General features: G+C 30.8%; 3 protein-coding genes across 5 annotated transcripts in view; all 3 read right to left on the bottom strand.

Moving 5' to 3' along the window:
* The window catches only part of LOC134268771 (uncharacterized), a 209,676-nt gene that overhangs the window by 61,682 nt on the left and 126,973 nt on the right, over positions 1-21,021 (bottom strand). The window lies entirely within an intron of this gene.
* LOC134268754 (uncharacterized) lies at positions 1,006-8,970 on the bottom strand. Of its 2 annotated transcripts, none has more exons than XM_062750992.1 (4): positions 8,740-8,970; positions 7,978-8,167; positions 1,728-1,897; positions 1,006-1,547 (listed from the first exon to the last, which is right to left on the bottom strand). In XM_062750992.1, exons 2-4 carry the CDS (start codon positions 8,043-8,045, stop codon positions 1,249-1,251), a joined length of 537 nt encoding a protein of 178 aa, XP_062606976.1. In that variant the 5' UTR covers positions 8,046-8,167; positions 8,740-8,970; the 3' UTR covers positions 1,006-1,248. The 2 variants fall into 2 exon arrangements, with proteins under 2 accessions (XP_062606976.1, XP_062606977.1); XM_062750993.1 differs by lacking the exon at positions 8,740-8,970 and adding an exon at positions 8,274-8,365.
* On the bottom strand, positions 11,284-21,021 carry LOC134268767 (metaxin-2-like). Of its 2 annotated transcripts, XM_062751009.1 has the most exons (9): positions 20,968-21,021; positions 20,659-20,706; positions 19,597-19,716; positions 16,392-16,468; positions 15,382-15,474; positions 13,708-13,746; positions 13,152-13,277; positions 11,862-11,938; positions 11,284-11,547 (listed from the first exon to the last, which is right to left on the bottom strand). In XM_062751009.1, the coding sequence occupies exons 1-9, from the start codon at positions 21,008-21,010 to the stop codon at positions 11,388-11,390; spliced, it is 783 nt and encodes a 260-aa protein (XP_062606993.1). In that variant the 5' UTR covers positions 21,011-21,021; the 3' UTR covers positions 11,284-11,387. The 2 variants fall into 2 exon arrangements, with proteins under 2 accessions (XP_062606993.1, XP_062606994.1); XM_062751010.1 differs by lacking the exon at positions 13,708-13,746.

The raw sequence follows: 21,021 nt of genomic DNA, 5'->3' as shown, positions 1-21,021 counted from the left end.
CTTTTTTGGGTACCATATGGCCTTTTGACTTTGGAGTTTGACCCACTTTTGTCATTACTTTTGAACAGTTGCTGCTAGGGCTTCCAAACTTCTTAAGTGCATTCATTGTGATTAGACCTTTTTTGAGTATACATGTATATATTTTTGGACTTTCACCTTAGAGTTGACCAAGTTCTAAAAAACTTAAATCTTGGCCATAACTCTTTAACATTTTGTACTAGGGCTTAAATTCAAATTTCACAAGTGTATCCCTTTTGTAATGACCTACCTTTGGGTATCAACAACTTTGACCAGGATCTTGGAGTTTGACCTAATTTGGTAAAACTTAAACCTTGGCAATAAGTTTTGACAGTTGGTGCTAAGTTTTGACCTTGACTCGGAGTTTGACCCTATTGTTTTTTTAAATAAACTTTGGCCATGACGGTGCACGTTTTCATAATCCACAGGTGTAATAATTTGAGACAAGTCCTTTCTATTGGTAGCAACCCTTGACTTAGGAGTTTGACTAACATTTGAGAAGCTTTCCAAACCATCTGTATCTTGATTTTCTCTAAGACATAGAAAGTAAAATATTCTTAGAATGCAACATTTAATATACAAGTTTTTAATCAATACTTATCTTATATGCAGTGGTTCCACTGATTTTATGTAAATACATTGTATACAGGCCTACTTATTTCAGATTTTATCTAAGATTTTTTCAAACAGTCATGAATTTTCAAGGTATGAGATTGATAACCCTTGATTATGTTATTCTATGCAAATAAAATGCATGTACTGAACAATCAAAAAAAAGTTTCAGAAGATAAAAATGTAATTTTATACTTTAATATTTTTTATGAAAATTTTAACAAAAATTATACATAAATAAACAGAATCTGCTTGCACAAGAAAACAAATAAACAAACAAAAAAGAAATACATCATGGCTAGAAACCAACGAGGATGATACATGCAACACGACTATTCAGCACACAGAACATGAACTTCACATTATTTATATTTACATATACATAATATTGAACAAATATGTTTGTCAGTTTCTAATTATCATATTTAAATTTTATGTTAATATTTAATTAGTCAGAAAAGATATTGTTCCTCTTCAAACAAAACAAAAACGAAAACGAAACACGACGAAATATACCGGAGATCCAGCGATTTACTGCAACAACTTTAACATAAAATTAATATAAATATTATGCAATGAATGGATTGCAGAATGTAGACAGTCACCACAAAGTTGAAACTAAATATCAAAAAGAGGCTTGTCGCCATAGTAACCGGCTGCTGCTTTAGCTCGGATTAAGTCCCCTGCGTATTTTATTTCATTGGAGAGTGGGCCCACCGGAAGTTGGGGTTTGTTAGCCCTGCTATCTCTGAAAGGTGACGGTTTGAATCTTTCTCCTATGGGTAGGGGAAGAAAGTTTTCCAGTGGTCCGTTGTAATCATAAACAGGTCTGTTCTTCCGTGCTTCTTGTATGATGCGTTGAAGCCTTTCTACCTCACGAATGGCGCTTTGACTTGATGAATAAGGCCACCATGGGTCTGTCAAAAAAACATTTCAAATCAAACAGGAGCCGCAACAGCTGAATATTATTTACAAATAATGCTGATGCAAAATACAGAGGAGTTGAAAACTAAAAAATTAATTTATCAACATAAAAGTTTCTGTGGATGAAAAATTTTCAATTTCACTGTTACGAAGAATGTAGTTCAAATATTTACCTAAAGTCATTCTGTTTGTAAACTGTGGAAAACGAGTATTTTGCCTTCGTGCAAAATTAGCGGAAATATTGTTTATAAATCTTCTTTGTGTTCTTCTATATGGTACATTTCCATTCGTATAGGGAAAGAGTGAGACAGACTGTCCAGAGATGCATTCTACCAGCAGGGTCCTGAAATTATACCAACGAGTATTAACACATTTCCTGGAATTATTTAAAGAGAAGAACATTTCTACGAGACTTGTAATTTATGTTGGTGCAAGCCTGTTTTTTTCCCAATTAATCCTGTTTAATAAAGATATTTTTAAACCCAATGACCTTCAAACCTTTAAAGGTAAATTCACCTTAGATTATTATTTACTGATGACATTTAATTGGGAGGTATTCGATTTGCCATTTTTATGTAAATAAGTTAACATGTTTGTTTGTTCTTGGTGATAAATGTATTTATTATTTCGATCAGTAATATATTTTAGCTCATGGATTACGAGCTTTTCATTATTTTTATGCACTATTAATTGGACTCGAGCATTATAAAACTCATGTGTCACATGCAATTGTGTAGTACGTATGGTTTAAACAAGAAAGTGTTTTGAAGGTTTCTGAAGTAATTAAGTGACTAATGACATCATACATTCTTACATTGATGAATATCAGGTGTGGTGTGTACCGGTTATCGATGGCTACTCATTCGTCTTGTTGCGATCTAAATGTCCTCTCAAAACCTCAGTGGTTTCCTGGTATTAACTAATAGACTCCCCTAAACTGATTTCCTTCCTTCTAGAAATGTTTGTGTCTGTGTGGCTTAGTTAAATGGCCTTATGACCAGTAGGCTTAAATTCCGGGATTGGGATATTAATTCCCACATGCACCAATCTCTTCGAAGTCAATTTATCAATTTAGTTTACAAACAAAAAAAATAGCAAAAACAAAAATTGTCTAAATACTCGTATATAGGTTATATGCAAATTAATATATTGAGAATCATGTGTTCAATTATTTCAAGAAAATAAATCTCGGAATTTGTGAATATTTAATGTAATTATGAATATGGCATGCATCATTCTTTGAAAAGCACTTTAAATGCAATGGTTTGAAGACGTATTCATCAATGCAAATTATTTTTGCCGTTTCGCGGTAAGAATATTTATTTCAAAGAGGGAACTTCGGAGCCGTTGGGTGGAGTTCACATACCACACCTCTGATAATTTAAATATATAGTTAGAGGCATTTCAGTGTAAGAGGAACAATTTTTGTTTGTTTGATACATTAGCCTAAGGTAGAATCATTAAGGTCAAAGAATATATCGCTGTTTTCAGAGTATGAACAATATTTAAATCGAAGCAGGATTCTGCTAGATAAGTTGACTTTACAGAGATTTCAACAACTTCGTTTAAAGTCAACATTTCGTAAATTATATGGTCATTATAATGACCTTGTAAGCAAATACATTCTATCTTTGGGTTGTATTTTTACTGACTTACTTCATACTAATAATTGTTAATACTAAATTTGACTAAGGATTACTCCGTCTATCTGATCAATACACAGGGTTCACGGTCGGTGTGACCGGTCGACAAGGGATGCTTACTCTTCTATAGGCACCTGATCCCACCTTCGGATATTCGGGGGTTCATTGTTTTATATTTACATCCATTGAATATTTTCTCCTTTATTTCTTAAGAAAACTCATTGCGTTAATAACTGCATGAACTACATTAGGCATGTCGCCTGTACATATTTCTTGATCAGTGGCTGTTCCATCAATGAAACATAAAAAGACGTTCGCATCATTAGAACAATAATTAATCTTTTTAATCCTACTTTAAATGATTATTTAAACAGATATAACTATAAACAATTAAATGTCTTTCTTTGTTTGTTATTACTGGAATTAATATAACGGTCGCAGCTATTGCAGAAAAAATTGGCATAACCCGCTTACGCTGGTTATGTATTTTTTTCTGCAATAGCTGCTTCCGTTAATTCCAGTAATAACAAAGAAAGCATTTTATTGTTTAAATGTCCTGTTCACATATTTTCTCATTTGTAGTTATTTTTTAAGATTGAACACTGTTCGTTATGTAAACTTTTTCAATAAGATCCTTTGCTATTTTTAATGACGTTTTTTTTATTTGTTACTATTGATATCGTTTGTTTAGATACATGTATTAATATGACAGATAAAAATATGGTCACCCAGAGTTAAAGGTTAATATTTATACTGTACAAAATCTTCACCTCCTTTCAGTAAGAACTTTTTAACACTGACTTAGAATTCGTGGGAATTTTTCTAAACTCTCCGTCCTTGCAATGAGGTCGTTTAAATAAAATCAAGGAAGCAGACTTTATTTACAATCTGTTCGTGTGTGATACTAATTTGTCAAAATTATCCATTCATTTTTAATGTTTTCTGTATTTTCCGGGTTGTAGTGTACCATTGCTCCGAATTCTTTCTGTCGATCAGTTTGTTGTCACGGCCATCTATCAATATATGACGTACAATTCTGTTCAATTTTATGTTCTAATTCTTCAAACGTTTCTGGTGTGATCGAAATGAATGAGAATAATTTAATTGTTTTCATGTGGACGATCGGTTACCTGGAGTACATAAAATGCTTAATGCAGATTGATAGAGGCAATGACTGAATATTGTGTAAATAGTAAAGTATTAGGTATTAGTCAATTTTATTAGACTGTATTCAATTTATTGGTCAAACGAGAGAGAGAGAGAGAGAAAGGGGGGATATGGTACTTCATTGTTTCCACTGCAACAAATTTAACTATGAAAATTAATGTGTTAAATAAACAGCTGGCTATTGCAGACGATGGTGGATAAGGGTATTCAATATTTTGTTATAATGCATAATTTTTTTTCACGAATGGAAAAAAAATTTGTGTTATATTTTTTCGTGTTCTTTTTTATACATATTTACGTGTTTAGATTATATTGTGATACACGAAAGAATTAGAAACAAGTTCTTAGTTCCTCTCCCATTAGTCGTATTTTAATTTTCTTGTTTCATTTTCAGATCTATGAACTGCTAAAAAAAATAAAGCAGTTCATATCATATGATGTTGAGCATTTAATAGCATGCCAGCAATTGTAGCATCATGTGCTATAATTTCTTACAGTTGATATATAAAAGGTGCTTGAGATTCTTATGACAAAATCTTTGTAGTGTTCGGAAACTATATCTTCAAATAAACTGTTAAAATTACCATAGATTCTGATTGTGCCCCGTTAAAATCATGTCGTTTCAAGCCAATTTTAATTATTTTAAGATGTTGTAATGAATTGTTATCAGAGTGCAATCTACAGAATGATAACGTTTGCATAATCGTTTTTGTAAACTAAAAATAAAAGTGTCTCTAGTCCTGACACTTGCGGTACACCACCAGTTGTACATAAAGTCAATGAAAGCTTTTTAATACATTATCATTTGGGATCTGTTACATAATTAACTTGGTAACAATTTTAAAAGATTTCAACTAGATTCATAAAAGACTGAAGTTAAAAAATTATACTTTCATTCTATAATTTATAAAATCCGGTTGTAAAAGCACAGAAATGAAATATATGGAAAATTATACAGTACATTTTACCAACTTCAGTACTTTTAACAATGCCAGATAGAGTAGTCTGTTTTACAACAGCTTGGTATTTATAGATATATAAATATATATTTATAAATTCGTTTTATGTATTAAAAGTCATTCTCACCATAATTTTAAAAAAAAACAAAGGGGAAAACTGGCCCCTAATTACTATTAAATTGGTCTTTCTTAAGAGATGGAAATATATAAGCTTTTTTCAATTGTTTGAAAATTATTTTCCTACAAGTGATAAATTATTTTAAAAGCACATACAAGGATATTGATATAGAAACGTTCATTCATATTATTTTCGATTACGCTTTGCCTGGACTAACAGCCTTTTAAACAGGCCAAATCAAGTATTCGGTAATATCAAGGACCTTTTGATTCTGTTTGAATATCAGAAAATTCTGCTCTATACAAACATTTGTTGGTAATGCATATTAGTTAATCTCTACATTTGAAAATTGAAATAAATATATTAAATATCCAATGTTTCTGTTTTGTAATTATCCAAAAGGGCTGATTTATGATTAAGATGCCCCATTTTTGAAGAACTAGTAATGCAGTGGGGGGTGTCATTTCTTTCTTTTATACTGAAAAAAAGTATTTTATTAACTTCAAAAATTATGTTTATTGTTCTAACAATATCCACTCAATGTGGATTCAATGTTGTAGTGATTAGTTCTCTCTTTGTGTATTAATTCCGTCTATCGTTAAGCTTTTATTGGTAACATTGTTACCAGATATGTTTCAGTAAAACAAAATCATGTAATTTTGACTTAGTTCTTCTACTTTATACTGCTAACAATTACATTCTTATGATTAATGTCAATGACTAAAGTAGGTCCCGGTTTGCATGACCTCGAAAAAATCCTGTCAGTCACAAGAGTAAAATTAATTCCATATCCAACTTTAAAACTTTGATTTAAATAAGTCTATTACATTTTAAAATTTCCTTTTTTTTCTTTTTGTCTCCATTAGCTCATCTTTATAAGTCAAGTATCGTAACACATTGGCTTTGAAGATGATTCTCAATGTGGCTCTCTTTCTATTGAAGCTCAAAACATATTGTGAGGTAAATTCAAGACTACAAGGATAATGCAAAGATAAAAAGTTTATTATTGAAACGGCCTAGATTTTACTCAATTTACTTCATAAAAAGAACTTTTTAATTTAATGCAATGTGATACAGTATGAATTTTTGCATATACATGTATATGTATTCATCAAGTTGTTATTATCACAAAATAACTTTTATTATTTGAAATATCGACTTTTATTCAAGGAATTTATTACAGTGCCGTACTTCAACATTGAAAACTTTACAAAACTGAATTATTAATTTCAAAAATTTATTCTCTTAATCGATTTCGTTTGACTTTGATAAAACCTTGAAAAGTTTTGATTTATGATCGCAGTAAATCAAGTGTATAAACCACATCTAATTACCTATTTTATTTTGTCTTAATATTATATTAGAAATCTGTATAACTTCAAAAACAATACGAATTAAAGTCAATTCATGCACACGAAAAACTTTAAAGGCGTAGTGATTTATGGACTATGTTAAAACATATATGAAAAGTAGGTAATAAATCACAAAGAAAAGAATGGTTATGCTTTTCTTGTTCGGCACTGAAAATTAAAAAACTGAAGGAAAAATAAGTGATCATGGCCACTTACTCATTAACGACATGCTATCATAAAACATCACCTCACACTGTTGTGCAGCAAGGACAACTAATAAGACCTTTGCTCTCTATAGTTAATGTTAACGTTTAACAAGTGTGTTTGACAAGAAATGAAAAGACAATTGGTGTTTCTTCCGCGTCTCCTACATTAACCACAAGTAATATTTGTGTTTACTATCCTTTGGCTCATTACTTTGTACATACCTCCGGAAGTTAATTGAACATTATTTATTTATTTTGATGAGTAGAGGGACAGGTGAAAAACGCGATGAATAGTACATTTCTTCTAAATTTTGGAATGTGTTATTTTATTCATAGATTGATTTTTCTAGATTGGAAGAATGTCGTTTTCCTCCTGCAAGTATTTTTTTTCTTTAATTTCTAAGAGACCAATACTGACCATGAGATTTCGTGAACTAACTGTGCTATATAGAGTAATTTCTACAATAAAAACTTCCTGTTTTATCACTATTAAAAATCAACAGCTTATCTAGAGTATGTTATAACTTTTATATAAAATAGTTTCAAGAACGTGCATATACACTGTACTAAATATACAAGACCCTGATGGAGTTTAATATGAAAAAAATCTTCTGATGTGATCATTTCCAGTACAGGAAATTATTCATAAACTATTAAGCTTCAATATCATAAATGTCAAAAACATTTGTGCCATTGCATTTTTTTATTTTCAGAATACTTTTTTATTTTATTTTTAAGCGGATCTTTTATAAATGTTCCTTTGTTATCTTTTGGTGTTTTAAATTACACATGTATAATTAAAAAAGAAAAATAATGAGAGTTTTATGCATGGAACACCAGAATTAAGATATGCAAATCTACAGTAGACTAAAATTAGGTGTGAAGAATAAAAAATAAAGATTAGCTATAGAAAAACTTAAAATTGCATTACAAAAATAGCTAAATGAATAATACAGTGTTCAATTATTATATACTTACACAATGAGCGTCGTTGCAATGGTCCCCAGATACATGGTTGCCGTAATGTTACGGAGGGGAATCGACATCCGATTTTTATGTCAAAACTTCTGATGTGTGTATGGTTAACGAATCGGAACGAACGGCATATAGTTGACGCTTAACTGTCAATCACATTTCCCAGATGGATGAAATCGTTAAGTTCTATCTGCTGAATTTAAAGAAAAATAATCATTGTATATGAAGAATGCATTCCGAATGATAATATTCGATATACAGGTGTATACCACATGTATTAATAAGCTTTCAGACCTTACCCTAGCATTCTTCTGTCAGCGATACACCTTTGTAACTTGGTTTGCCCGATGGGGCTATAGTCGGGTCGCGATTATTAGTGATGTGTCTGGATAATTAATTATCCTACTCTAATGGTCAAAGGGTTTTCTGATAAATTGTTTAAGGTCAACAAGTTTTCATTCATTTCAGTTTGAATGTTATTGAATTATTCGGTATTTTTCTAAAATGTATTTTCAATGTAAACAAAATAAAACGGGCACTTAAAAAGACAGTACATGTAGTTCTAAATTTTACTTATAAATAGTCTCAACATAATAATTAATATATCATGAAAATAATTTACATATATATAACCGTACAATAAAACATTTCTTTGAACATCTAGAATTAACATGAATGAGAACATGGATATTAACTAAGAATTAATCAGAAATAAAATTGGCGAAAATAACATTTATGTTTAGGCTTATAGAAAGTACTCTTTACCTTTCTAATTCATCTTTGTGTAAATCGCAACTTCTTGTCTTCAGAAAATTATAAATACTCCATTTCTCAGGATCCACACTCACTCCATCAAATCTGGGTGTAGGTTTTTCTCTTTTCTAATCAAAAGACGCGAATAATAATTTTCAGGACATGGTTTAGCATTGGCTAGCTGTTTCTTTATTTCGGGATTGTCACGCGTCACACGGCCATACATGTAGGAGTGTAAACAATGTTCTACGTCAAAGTGGGCCACAAACTTTTGAATTTGATAATGGTGAGCCCCTCCTGCCTCTTAATTTCAGATTTATACATTTATGTAATGTGTGACAAAATTTAGAGTGATCAGTGTTTTTTACATTTCGCTTTAGCCGTGAACCTCAGGTAACGATGTTTTTGACAAGTGCTGACTTGGGCGAAATAGTATATAATGATGATAAACAGCAATCTACAGCACCAATGGAAACTACATGTAATTCCGTAGTGCAAGAAGCCGAAAAGTGCACTTAGTGCCAAAGGATTTTTCAAGTGTTCTTTCTTAATGTATATGAATATCTTACAAGCTGTGGCATTAACGTCACGTCATTTTAACGTCACGTCAGCCGGAGATGTTTTACGAGATTTATTGCATCAGTGTTTTGATATAATTACTGAAAATGAAATGTCATGAATTTTGTACATTCTACCTCTGTCCAATTTGTCTTACGCTACCCCCCCCCCCAACACACAACTGGCACTTATACCAGTAATGATATAGATAGGCCTACATGCGTACTTCCTTCTAGTTTGGTGCATTCTACATGATTTGACCACAATGTTAATGTGGTGATTTTTTTCTTTTCGAGTCATTACATTGTGGAATCTGGTTACCACATTACAGGGAAAAATATTTTCATTTATTATTATTAATTTGCTCCCACATGTATTCGTATTTATTTCTACAAATCAGAGTGGGGTTTTGAGTTCCTTAATTTATCAATCAAATTATTTTGCCAAAAACCTATTTATTGGAACATGTTTAATGTTGTATTAACACAATATTTACTTTTATATATTTTTTACATACACTGTACAATAAATATTTATCTCCTTTATTTCTTAAGAAAACCATGGTCATTTATCAATCAGTAAAAAGGTCATTTAACATACCACATGTGTATATTTCTTTATTTGTGGTTCTTCCATCGATGAAACATACAATGACGTATATATCAATATATATATACAGTAAAACGAGGTTAATTAATTATGAATGCTTATAGTAAACTGATTTTTACTCTCTGGGGGTATTAGTATGCTAAACATACTGAGAAGCTGATGGATATAACAAAATACATTTCCGTTTACATAAAAGCAAAAACCCCAATCCTTGGCACTTCGTTCTAGGTGTGTTTATTTAACCTGCACGTATTTAATCTTACTTTAAATGATTATTCAATCATTTATGCATTAATGCATCGGTTTATGCAGACCTTTTTCCCCTTGATCAACTGTTTCAAGGACCCCCATTTATCAATTGACGTGCCTTCTCTTTCACTTGTATCTTTTATCCATTTATTAACATAGGATTTATATTCATTACACTCTGAAAGTGAAGTATTAAGTTTCCAGTATCCCCTTCCCCACTCATTATTACTAGTATGTATTGAAAAATTAAATTTTAATATTCTATGATCTGACATTCTGATGCCGTTATTATGAGTACCGGAATTCTATGGAGACAAAGTTGTTTTATTTTCGTCAACAGAGTTCATCTAATAAAAATGAAATCAGTGCGACTCTTTGGAATGTTATTTGCATAACACCATGTGTATCCATTAGGGTTTGCATATTTTTCTTCAATAGAGATCTTTCAATTCCATATTTCTTAGAATTTCTATTAAAACCTTTGAACTTTTATCATAATTAATTAAATTAATTATCAATCAAAATCTCCACATAAAATGATATTACTTACATTGGCTGAATATTTTATGATAAATCTTTTCTTTCTTTTAAAAAAAATTGACCCTGGATATTTCCTTGTTTGGCAGATAAATGTTAATCAAACTATATGTATCATTGTCAACATCAATATTAACCATTAGTTTTCTGCCATCATTGCTCTTATGTATACTTATCATATCTAGATCTAACCCTTTTCTAAATAGAATAGGCACCCTCTGCTAAATGAAGAGTCAGAGAAGCAATGTATAGACTTTCCATTCTAAGCACAATCATACTGAAAAACATTTTTTTCAACTAAATACGTTTCCTGAATTAAAATACAGTTGTAACATCAATTTATGTATCATAAATCCAACTATAAAATTTTGCGTTTATACAGACTTAAATAAAAACAATAAAATGTCTCTCTTTGTTAGAATGGGGTTTAATGTTGCAGCTATCGCAGAAAAAAAATTACATAATCTACTTATGCAGGTTATGTATTTTTTCTGTGAAAAATAATGCTTCAAAATTATTTCCCATACTAATGACCAAAGAAAGAATTTTATAGTTTAAATATACTTTGTGTTCTTTTTGTACAAACACACACAAAAACAGATGTTCAAAGCAAGACACTGATGTAATATCTTTCAGCAGTCAAAATATTTAATAACAACATTTAAACACAATTTTCATTCACCTTACATATATATTCAAGCAGAAAATCAATCATCTTCTTTTTCTTTAAAATACTTGTCTTCTATTCTTTGACAAAAATTTGTGAGATTCTCGAATTCATTAACGTATTCTGCTATATCAACAGGGAGTGGCGTGGTCAGAAGAGAAAAGAGGTGTCCGAAAACCAGGGCATCTAATTCTGTTGGACTGAAATAACAATATCAAGAGCTAAATAAAATTAAAAAACATGAAATGCCAAAATAATTAACTGATTAATTCCAAAATTAAATGATTCAGCAGTGTTTGCAGCAATTCCTTTTGTCCACATAATATTCCACAATTGGTCAAAAAATTACAATTATATTTTATACTATTGCATCATGCACATTATTAATAAATCATCAATACCTGTCTGGTAAAGTTGCATAATCGCATGAAATCATTATTCATTTGGTATTGACAAGTTTTTTGGGGTTTTTTTGCATGTTCTTAGAAACTCATTTTATTTTCAAGTCACATACCTGTCTCCAAAGAAATATTTCTGCTGTTCTAATCTCTCAGACAAGGCTTGGCAACATGACTTGATTTCACCCAGAACCTTTGATAATAAATTCAGTTCAGAAAGTAATCTAGATATCAGTGATAAAAGTTTCATATCCATAATTATTCTTATGTAACAATGATATATCCTTTTTCCAAGCTTCACAGACAAAACAAAAAGAACTATTTTAAGCTGATAAAAATTAAAAGACAATACATAATTTCCTCTTTTGCTGATTAAGTTTAGGCAGTGCTAATGTGAAAAAATGTCTTCATCATATATACACTGTAAGAGCAAGAGCCATCTTAAGCATAAAATGGCCCTATACTTATATCAATTAATTAACAATCACCCTCTTTCCCATTTCATATACTAGTATCAAAATAAAGTAGACACTTGGTGCTTTCATATTCTATAATAAAATTTCATTTTGAGAATCCAGATATTGGAAAACAGGTTTGAGAAATTGAAATGTTCTTGAAATTTGTAGAAAACGTGCGTATTTGACTACCTTCAGCAAAGAATTAAAATATGAGCACAGCCCACGATCCAAAAAATAAAACATGTTTTTTGATCATCAGAAACAGAGCTTTCATTATGTATATGCATATTTTGGATCAGAGGTTGTGCTCTATATGAAATATTGAAAAAATGCTTCAACTTAGGTCATTTCAAAGGAATTTACAGGATATGAGGAAAATGACGCATTTTATGATGTCATAATGCATAGACTAGATGAGAAATTTCGTCACGATTAATAGATACGTGGTCACCAGCACTCCAAGTGATAAATACTGCATTTGCAACCTAAACTGGTCGGTTTGGATTTTACAGAAATTCTCAGGGCCAAATAAGGCCCAAAGTGGCTCTTGCTCTTTTTTAGGTTTTCTTTATTTTCACTAAATACATGCATTATGGGTACAGTGAACCAAAATTTAAATAACAAATGTGGAGAAAATGTAAAAAGCAAAGACTGTTAATTTATCAAAATGCTGCATTTCGATAAATCCATATAATTATGCCTCTTTTTACATGGTAAAAATGTATGTTTGATGGATGCTGATGAATTTTCACAGAGACTTCCTGGTCTTTTACATCAATTTCAATATGGTGTGTAATTTTTTTAATAGTTACATCCTTGTTAAGCAATTAATTCAATCTGTTTTAATCTCTGCATGCGTACAAAAATCCATACTGATGTTGTTGGGGAAAAAATAATTTTCCAGTGGACTTTTTTACATAAACCATTAGAATTATGAAATATACTCACCTCTTCCAAAGATTTGTCTGCCCACCCCACACTCTTCAGATGAGATCTCACTTCACTTTTTTTCAGCATTGGAATCATCCAGTTCAGGGGCCAGGGATGAACTGACCCCACGCGAGTCTGTGTCACCTACAAAAAAATAATAATTTGTACAGGTACTCAACAGTCAACTAGCATCTTTACACCAAGTTTCCATATCAATTTGAAATGAGGATACAAATTTACTACAGTAAAACTTTACTATCTGGAACATTAATACATCTATCTCAAATATGTTAAGTCAAGTTTGAGATAATGAAGTTTGACTGCACTTTAAATGTTGAAATAATTTCTTGTTAAATTAAATTAACAGTACTTGAACAGTGAACTTTAATTGGCACATACATGTATTCACTGTTCCAATATAGAAAAACAATAAATATTCTAATATAAATTTATGAATGTCTGAAAATCCTTAGCTTTCTAAACACTTGTAAATATAGATTCCAAACAGATTACTTTACAATTAGTATTATGGAAATTATCATGTCTTGAAAATTATTTAGAAAATTTTACCAACCTCTATAGCTATAGAATCCGTAAGCCATGCAAGATATTTCTGTGAAATAAAGAAAATAAATAATCCTTTTAAGTACTGGTAATGTGAAACACACATTGTAGGTACTGTGCATATAAAATTTACACATGTACAGGCAATTTACAATATAAATATGGTATATTTTGTATGAATATCAAGTGAGCATCAATGACAAGAAATCAATGAGTTAAGGTCTTTTACTGCCATATTCAATTTCATACTAGCCATTTAAATCATAATAAAAAGATTTTTTATGATTTAAAAGTTTACACATTGAAGTAAACATGTATGCATAAAAGTATTATATAATTATTTAGCATATACGAATTTAAAGAAAATTTATTGTTGAAAAGTTGGCACAGATTTGATTTAGTGCATTTCTAAAGGTCTTATTTATGTACATGTGCAATATACATTTAGCATTGTATTTGAGTTAACAGAAGTTTCTATTCGTCTAAGCTGCTAAAAATAATACACAATCAAATATAATATTTGAAAGCAGGCATGCAAATACATGTATTACGATATTATTCGAATTATAAGAAGGTAAAGAGATAATTTTAAACTAAATGGAAGCAAATTAAGAATGTATTATTTATAAAAAGTTAATATATGAACAAGCAATTATGTTATATACTGTAAATCGCTTTTTATTCGCGAGAACTTTATTTTCGCGTAATTACGCGAGACAGTGAGCACGCGAAAATTTCATTCTCGCGTATAATAGTATTCCTTAAGATTATATAGAGAAATATAAATAATTCGTGAAAATTATGCCTCGCTTATAAAGAGTCAATGACTATCTCGCGAAAATAAGGTGTCGCGAAAATTAAGTGATCTACAGTACTAGTAGCTTTGCAATATAGAGATCTTGCAGAGAAGCATTGATCGTGTCAAATTTTTACAATGGTTCATTATAACTCTTAGGTCAAGTTCAAGTTCAATTTATTCGCCCAAACCAAAATATTGGTACATGGGGTAAATTAATAAGAGAATATGAAAAAAGTACTGAGTAGATACAATAATCCGGTAAACACATTTACATTGCAGAACCTGTAAATATTGTAATGAAAATTTTGTGAAGCATTTTTTATTATTACATGTATTTATGTAAATTTACTAGACTAAGTGAATTGCACTCTTATTAAAATACACAAGCCAAAATCTTAGTCTAGAACCAAACTTTTCTACAGTAAAACTTGTTAATGTGAACAAGGATATAGTGAATTTATGGATATAGCAAATTTTCAAATAAGAAAACTTTTAGAATATTGAACCATCATTAATTTGTAAGCAATTTATACCGAGTATTTGAAACACAGCTCATCTGAAAACTTTTAAACCCAAATGTTAATTTGTACATGTATTTTATACTCCCATAAACACATTTGGTGAGTCATGCTTGCATAAATGAAAAAAAAAAAAAAGTGAATTAATTCACTATTTGTACTTTAAATAATTTGGTTTCAATTTTTTTTGCTTGCTGTATTTGTAATACTGACATGTATGTGGCATGTGACATGTAAATAAACATTTATTTACAACTGTAAAGTTATCTATATTTTCTCTATTATCATTTTCAAACCAACAAATTTTAGAATATTGAGATGGCAAAACAAAAAAAAAATCTTTTTGGATGACCTAATGAATATCTACCTCAGCTTTTCCTAGAATGCTAGACACCATGGCACAGTAAGCTCTCAATTCTGATCTCTCGGTTTCAGACAAATCTTTATTTAAACTAAATCCCTGAAGAAAAATAATACAAGTACATGCAAAATTTTTAAGGCACTATAAGGATTTTGACATTGAAAGAAGTATGCAGATACTGTTCATGTACACAAATTTGCATATTCAAAATTTAATGCAATCACTGGGAATTGAGATGTTACCATATTCATGAATTAGTGCTATACATTTCTGCTCTATTTATTGTATTTATATACGATTTCTTAGTGGTACTCATGAATTAGCGTAGCTGCAGATCTGTAGCTCTCCAAATAATTAATTTGACAAAAAGAGCTACAGTGCTACCCATTGAAAAAAATGTATATTTATTGTGCACAGAAAGTTGCGCTTGTGTATGGATTAATTCTTCCAAATTCTTACCTCAATTGCAAAAAAATTAGATTTCAAAAATTCTGTACTCTTTTATCAAGTACCGTACTTTCATAGATCTACATGAAGTGCTTTGGGCTGAATTATCTTACAAACCAAAATGGCAGTATAAACAGACAAAATTTTCGATGATTTCGATTTCAGGGCCAGGAGAGCTATAAACAACAACAGTATAATGTATGTTTTGTTGTGGAAATAGTGAAAGATTATGTTAGGAATACACGGTTAGTAATATTTTGAGATTAAAGATTTAAAAACATGGAAAAAATAAATCGTAAAACAGCGCACTTTTTTGTGCCCAATAAATATATAGTTTTTTTAATGGGTGGCACTGTAGCTCTGCTGTCTGTCAAATATAATTTTTTTTTTCAGAGAGCTACAGATCTGCAGCTAGAATTAGCAGATCAATGTCTGCATCAAATCTGCTAAAATATGAAGCCTGTTTTTTTTTTAAGTATAGGTTACAGTAAGTGGTAAATATTTCCTAAATTGAAGTTAGAAAATAGTTTAAAACTTAATAAAAAATTAAAGTGTTTAGTATAAATTACCCTCAAGCCAGCAAATGCTACTATTGGATCAAACTCAGCCACAATAAATGCCCCGACTTGAAGAAATGGAACAGAACCTGAAAATAGGAGAAATTCATTCACTTTATATTCATTTTATCAAAAAAAAATGCACAATAGGTCAAGCTTTGTAGTTGATCAAGATCTCAAACATTGGTGTTGCCAAACTTTTTTATATAAAAATTTGGAGAAAGGAGAAAATGTATGTCTGGAAAAAATCAAACCCACCACCCCAGCATCACTAGTCAGTAGTTTATCAAGTTTGCTACCAACAGGTCGGAGAGAATACTCGAAATCGGGTATTATCCGTGAAATCGCGTATAATACTCGATATTAGGGTATCGTTGAATCCGCGAAATCGGGTATTCCGTGCAACTTTCTATAAAAACTAAAAAATAAAGCAATGGCGCATTATGCCGGTAACTGTTACTTGTACATCAGTATCTTGTGGATTTATTTTTATTAAACCTAATTCATACGGTTGTCAAATAAGTTTAAAATCACACTGCTGGGGTAACAAAGAGGACACAATGGCGTTATTATTTTTCAATATAATTTCTAAAAACAAATAACTACACTTGGTTTGTCTTTATTTCCCATTAAAGTATTCCATATACTTAATTTTCTAATTTGTACACTATTCACTAAACGTGAAATTTTAAAGAAATTAAACGACTAACGCCGTGTTATGTATTTTTACTGAAAAATGTATGGCGTCCCTTTCTCGTGAAATATAAATTACTCCTAACAGTTAGAGAGTACAGTATAAGCGAGTCACAATTGTATATCTCTGCCAAAATAGAATACCAACGTTATTATAAAGAAGAAAATAAAATAAGATTAAATAAATACCCACGGGAAAACAGTTTGAAAATAGCTAATTGAAGGTGAGTATCTTTTTTATGTCAATTTAGCATGAAATTTTTATTCAAAGACACCGTAATTTTTTTTGGTTGCATTTTAAATCGATACAAGATATGCTATTTTACCTTTATTTTATGCATTTGTGTGAAAATTGAGAGCGAGAAGTCATATGAACAGGATTTTCTTGTTTTTTTTTGTTTTTTTCGGGGGGGGGGGGGGGGGGGGGGGGAGGGGGTATAAATAAAAGTCAAATGTGTACATCTTTTCATGAGCTCATAATACATTGAATTTCTCAATATAGATCGAGGTACAGTCATATTGAAATATGAATTACATAGTCAAGTTTTGACATTTCTTATAGTTTTTACGTTTATGAACATGTTAATGAACAAACTGAAATAATGGAGTGTTCAATTGCCTTGGAAACTGTTGTCTTACTTTTTGGGATCGGACATTAAAATTTCATAAAAATCGTAGCCACTTCCTTTCTTTATTATACTATTTGATGGACAGGGTAAATTTTACCTCTTTACCTTCTATATTTTTTTTTATATCGCTATCTTATACCTCATTATAATATGCTAATACAACGCACTATCTGATTGGTTCTAGACGATATGTCACAGTTTTCTTTTACTTATTTTATCTATGATACGTATTACTCATGGCAATAACTTTTCCTAATACTCATCTATAATGAAAAAATGTGTTTAAAAAATAAACATGAATTCTAGTTACTTGTAGTCTTATATTGTGTTAGAAAATAACAGGTTGCTTTTTGTTTACCTACAATGTACATGATTTTTATTTGATGAATAAATCTTCCCTACGATTAAAAATATATGACCGAGTTTAACCGACCGTGACATTCAAAGAGAGGTCTCTTGTACACATGTAGAACAGAGTCGAGGTTGTTTTGTCAGAGGTGGTCAAGAAGCCTTTAGGCCCCCCCCCCTTTGAAGACGCCAAGAAATGGTAAAATATTGATGACTTAGCGAAATTAAATGATCAACAGTTATGTTCTCTCATAAGCTGTATTCCTGAAACTATCACTGTCTCTGCTAAAATGTTGAAGACATATTCTGCAAATATGTTTGAATGATAAATAAAAAAGAAAAGATTTTCAAAAAAAGAGAAAGAGGGTTCTTTTAGCCGAAATTTTAGACATTTTTATCATTACATTATTTATACATTCATAAATAAATTTGATTTTATGCACAAGATGAATGTGAAAGTAATTAATGACGCATAATTAGATACGATAGACAATCCCTTGTTTATACATGGCATCATATCTGGTTAGTGAAATGTGTTTCCGTATAATTTGATTTATTTACAAATTGTTCATGTTTGTCGTGTTGATGTGGAATTATTATAAATTCCCAAATTCTGATACTTTACAATTCTGTTGTGTTGGGAATGAACATTAGGAAGATGCATATGCTTTCAACATAAAGAAAAATATAAAGCAAATCGAACGCCTTTTTGTGTGCAGATCATGAAATGTACTGAGCTCCACGGGTATTTGTTGTCCCGAGCGCATTAATCTTGACTCCCAAATTCTTACTCGGCTAGTGATACTTTTCGAAAACATGGGTATCTAGATGAAAGTTAACTCGGCAACATGTGCCATCCCATTGTTTAAGTTTTATTAGGTGATTACACCTCCTATACCCGATTTTGCGGATTCAACGATACCCTAATATCGAGTATAATCCGCGATTTCACGGATAATACCCGATTTTGAGTATTCTCTCCGACCTGACCAAAGTCAATATCCATGACCCAAACCAGAACATTCCTCCCTCTTTAAACTGTATTAAACTGTATTCACAATCAAGGACACGGCACTTGACAGCCAAAGTTTTTCAATGCCCCCGATAGGACTTTCACCTGTAAGTCCAGAGGCCTGTTCAATGGAGCGAACGTTTGCGAGCACTCGCCAAAAGTCCTTTTACCTTCAACAGAAATGTTTGCAAATGCTCGCTCTGTTGAACAGGCCACGGTGTGGTCACCATGGTCATGGCACCCAACTATATGATAGGAAAGGGGGAAGTGTATGGCTGGATTGGGACACCTGAACCACTAGACAGTCATTCATGACTGTTATATCCAGGCCTGCCCTTTACTCCTGACCAAAACCACCATATGTGTTTTTATATACACTACAGTTTGTATGTGTTTTATTAACTACATGATTTTTAATGTGTTTTTTAAACAACATACAGATTTTAGTGTTCTACTACACTTACATGTATTTTACACTACAATGTTAATGTGTTTTAATTTGTTTTTCAAACAATGCAGTATTTATTGTGTTTACCTGTTGGTGACATTTCCTCTGCATTTGTTCGTAATTCTCTTGTAAATGGTGCACTGCACATTTTAAGAAAAGTTCGAACACTTAGGCAGTTGGCATAGTCTGGTAAGATAATTTGCTCAGCTGAAAAGAAAAGGAAGCAAATATACAACTTCTCCTAGTAAGTTACTTTTACCTTTGTATACAATTTATGAAATCATGGAGACAGTTGGCATAGTCTAGTAAGAATTAAAATTTGCTCATATGAAAATAAAAGAAGGCACAATTTTGTACATCTTGTTCAAACAAATTAAACCTTAGTTTAACTTAAAGTTAATTTACAATTTCACATTTACATAATAGTTTAAAAATAATTGTGTCAGTGCAGTAAAAAAAATGAAAATAATATATTGTTACATTAGCCTTTCAAAAATATTTCAATTTATGACTGTTCATCTTTTTTCATAAAAAAGAAATTATTTATTTTCAATGGATTTGTTTCATTACTTAAGGTCAAGATCTAGTAAATGAAGGGTGCCTACAGATTTATCAAATTCAAGAAATGAATTCCTTTAATGATGCTTTATAACTTTAGCTTGGTCAAAAAAGGTATTTCGGGGCATAATTTGTAGAAAAATAAGATGAAAAACCATGTTTTAAACTATCATTTTCAATGAAAAATTAAGAAAATTAGTCATGAATATGGTAGTTTTTTCCATATCACACAAACAAAATGTATCCAGATTGCCTACAGTCTTTCAGAAAATGGTAATTTGTATGTTCTTGGTCTCTTCTTTTAAATAATCTTAAATTTAATATAGGTATCCGGACTACTTTTCATGTGATTTCAAATTGAATTCCAAGAAAATACTTTCTTTTCTACATAATTCTATTAAAGACGTAAAGTACGGGAAAAAGAAAGTTGAAGGTAATTATGACGTCATAATGGATCTAGCACCAAAATGTTAGTCTAAAGACATTTACTAGATCTTGACCTTAACGTTAACTCAGCGAGATGGGTAGAGACTAAAATTTTGGTCTGACGTCTACTTTAGTCTCTACCATCTCGCTGAGATTACACTTTACCTTGGTATGGTTCATATAGTTTGACATTGTTAGGCCACCTTTCTCTTGCTAAAATGAAGAATAAAGCGGTTTTCATTATATAGACTATAATTTTCAATAAAATGTGTTAACTACAATTATTTCTGTTCATTTCTTGAACATCGCATTTAATTAATTATATGCAGCGAGGAAATTCGAACAATCCATGCCTCTACCATGCAGACAATCAAAACTTGTAAATGGAAACACTATTTATCGAATATGTCTGTTTTAAATATACAACTTTCAATTAAAATAAAGTTGAAATGTTTTAAAATTCATCTAAATCACCCCCTAGTTCTGCTTGTACAGCCTCTGCAACTAGCGAGGTCATCTCTGTTTTGT

Source organism: Saccostrea cucullata, unplaced genomic scaffold (genome assembly GCF_032062105.1).
Source record: "Saccostrea cucullata isolate Sc308-1 unplaced genomic scaffold, CSIRO_AGI_Scuc_v1 ctg772, whole genome shotgun sequence".
In the NCBI taxonomy this organism is placed as follows: Eukaryota; Metazoa; Mollusca; class Bivalvia; order Ostreida; family Ostreidae; genus Saccostrea; species Saccostrea cuccullata.
This window is presented reverse-complemented; position numbering and strand designations above follow the sequence as displayed.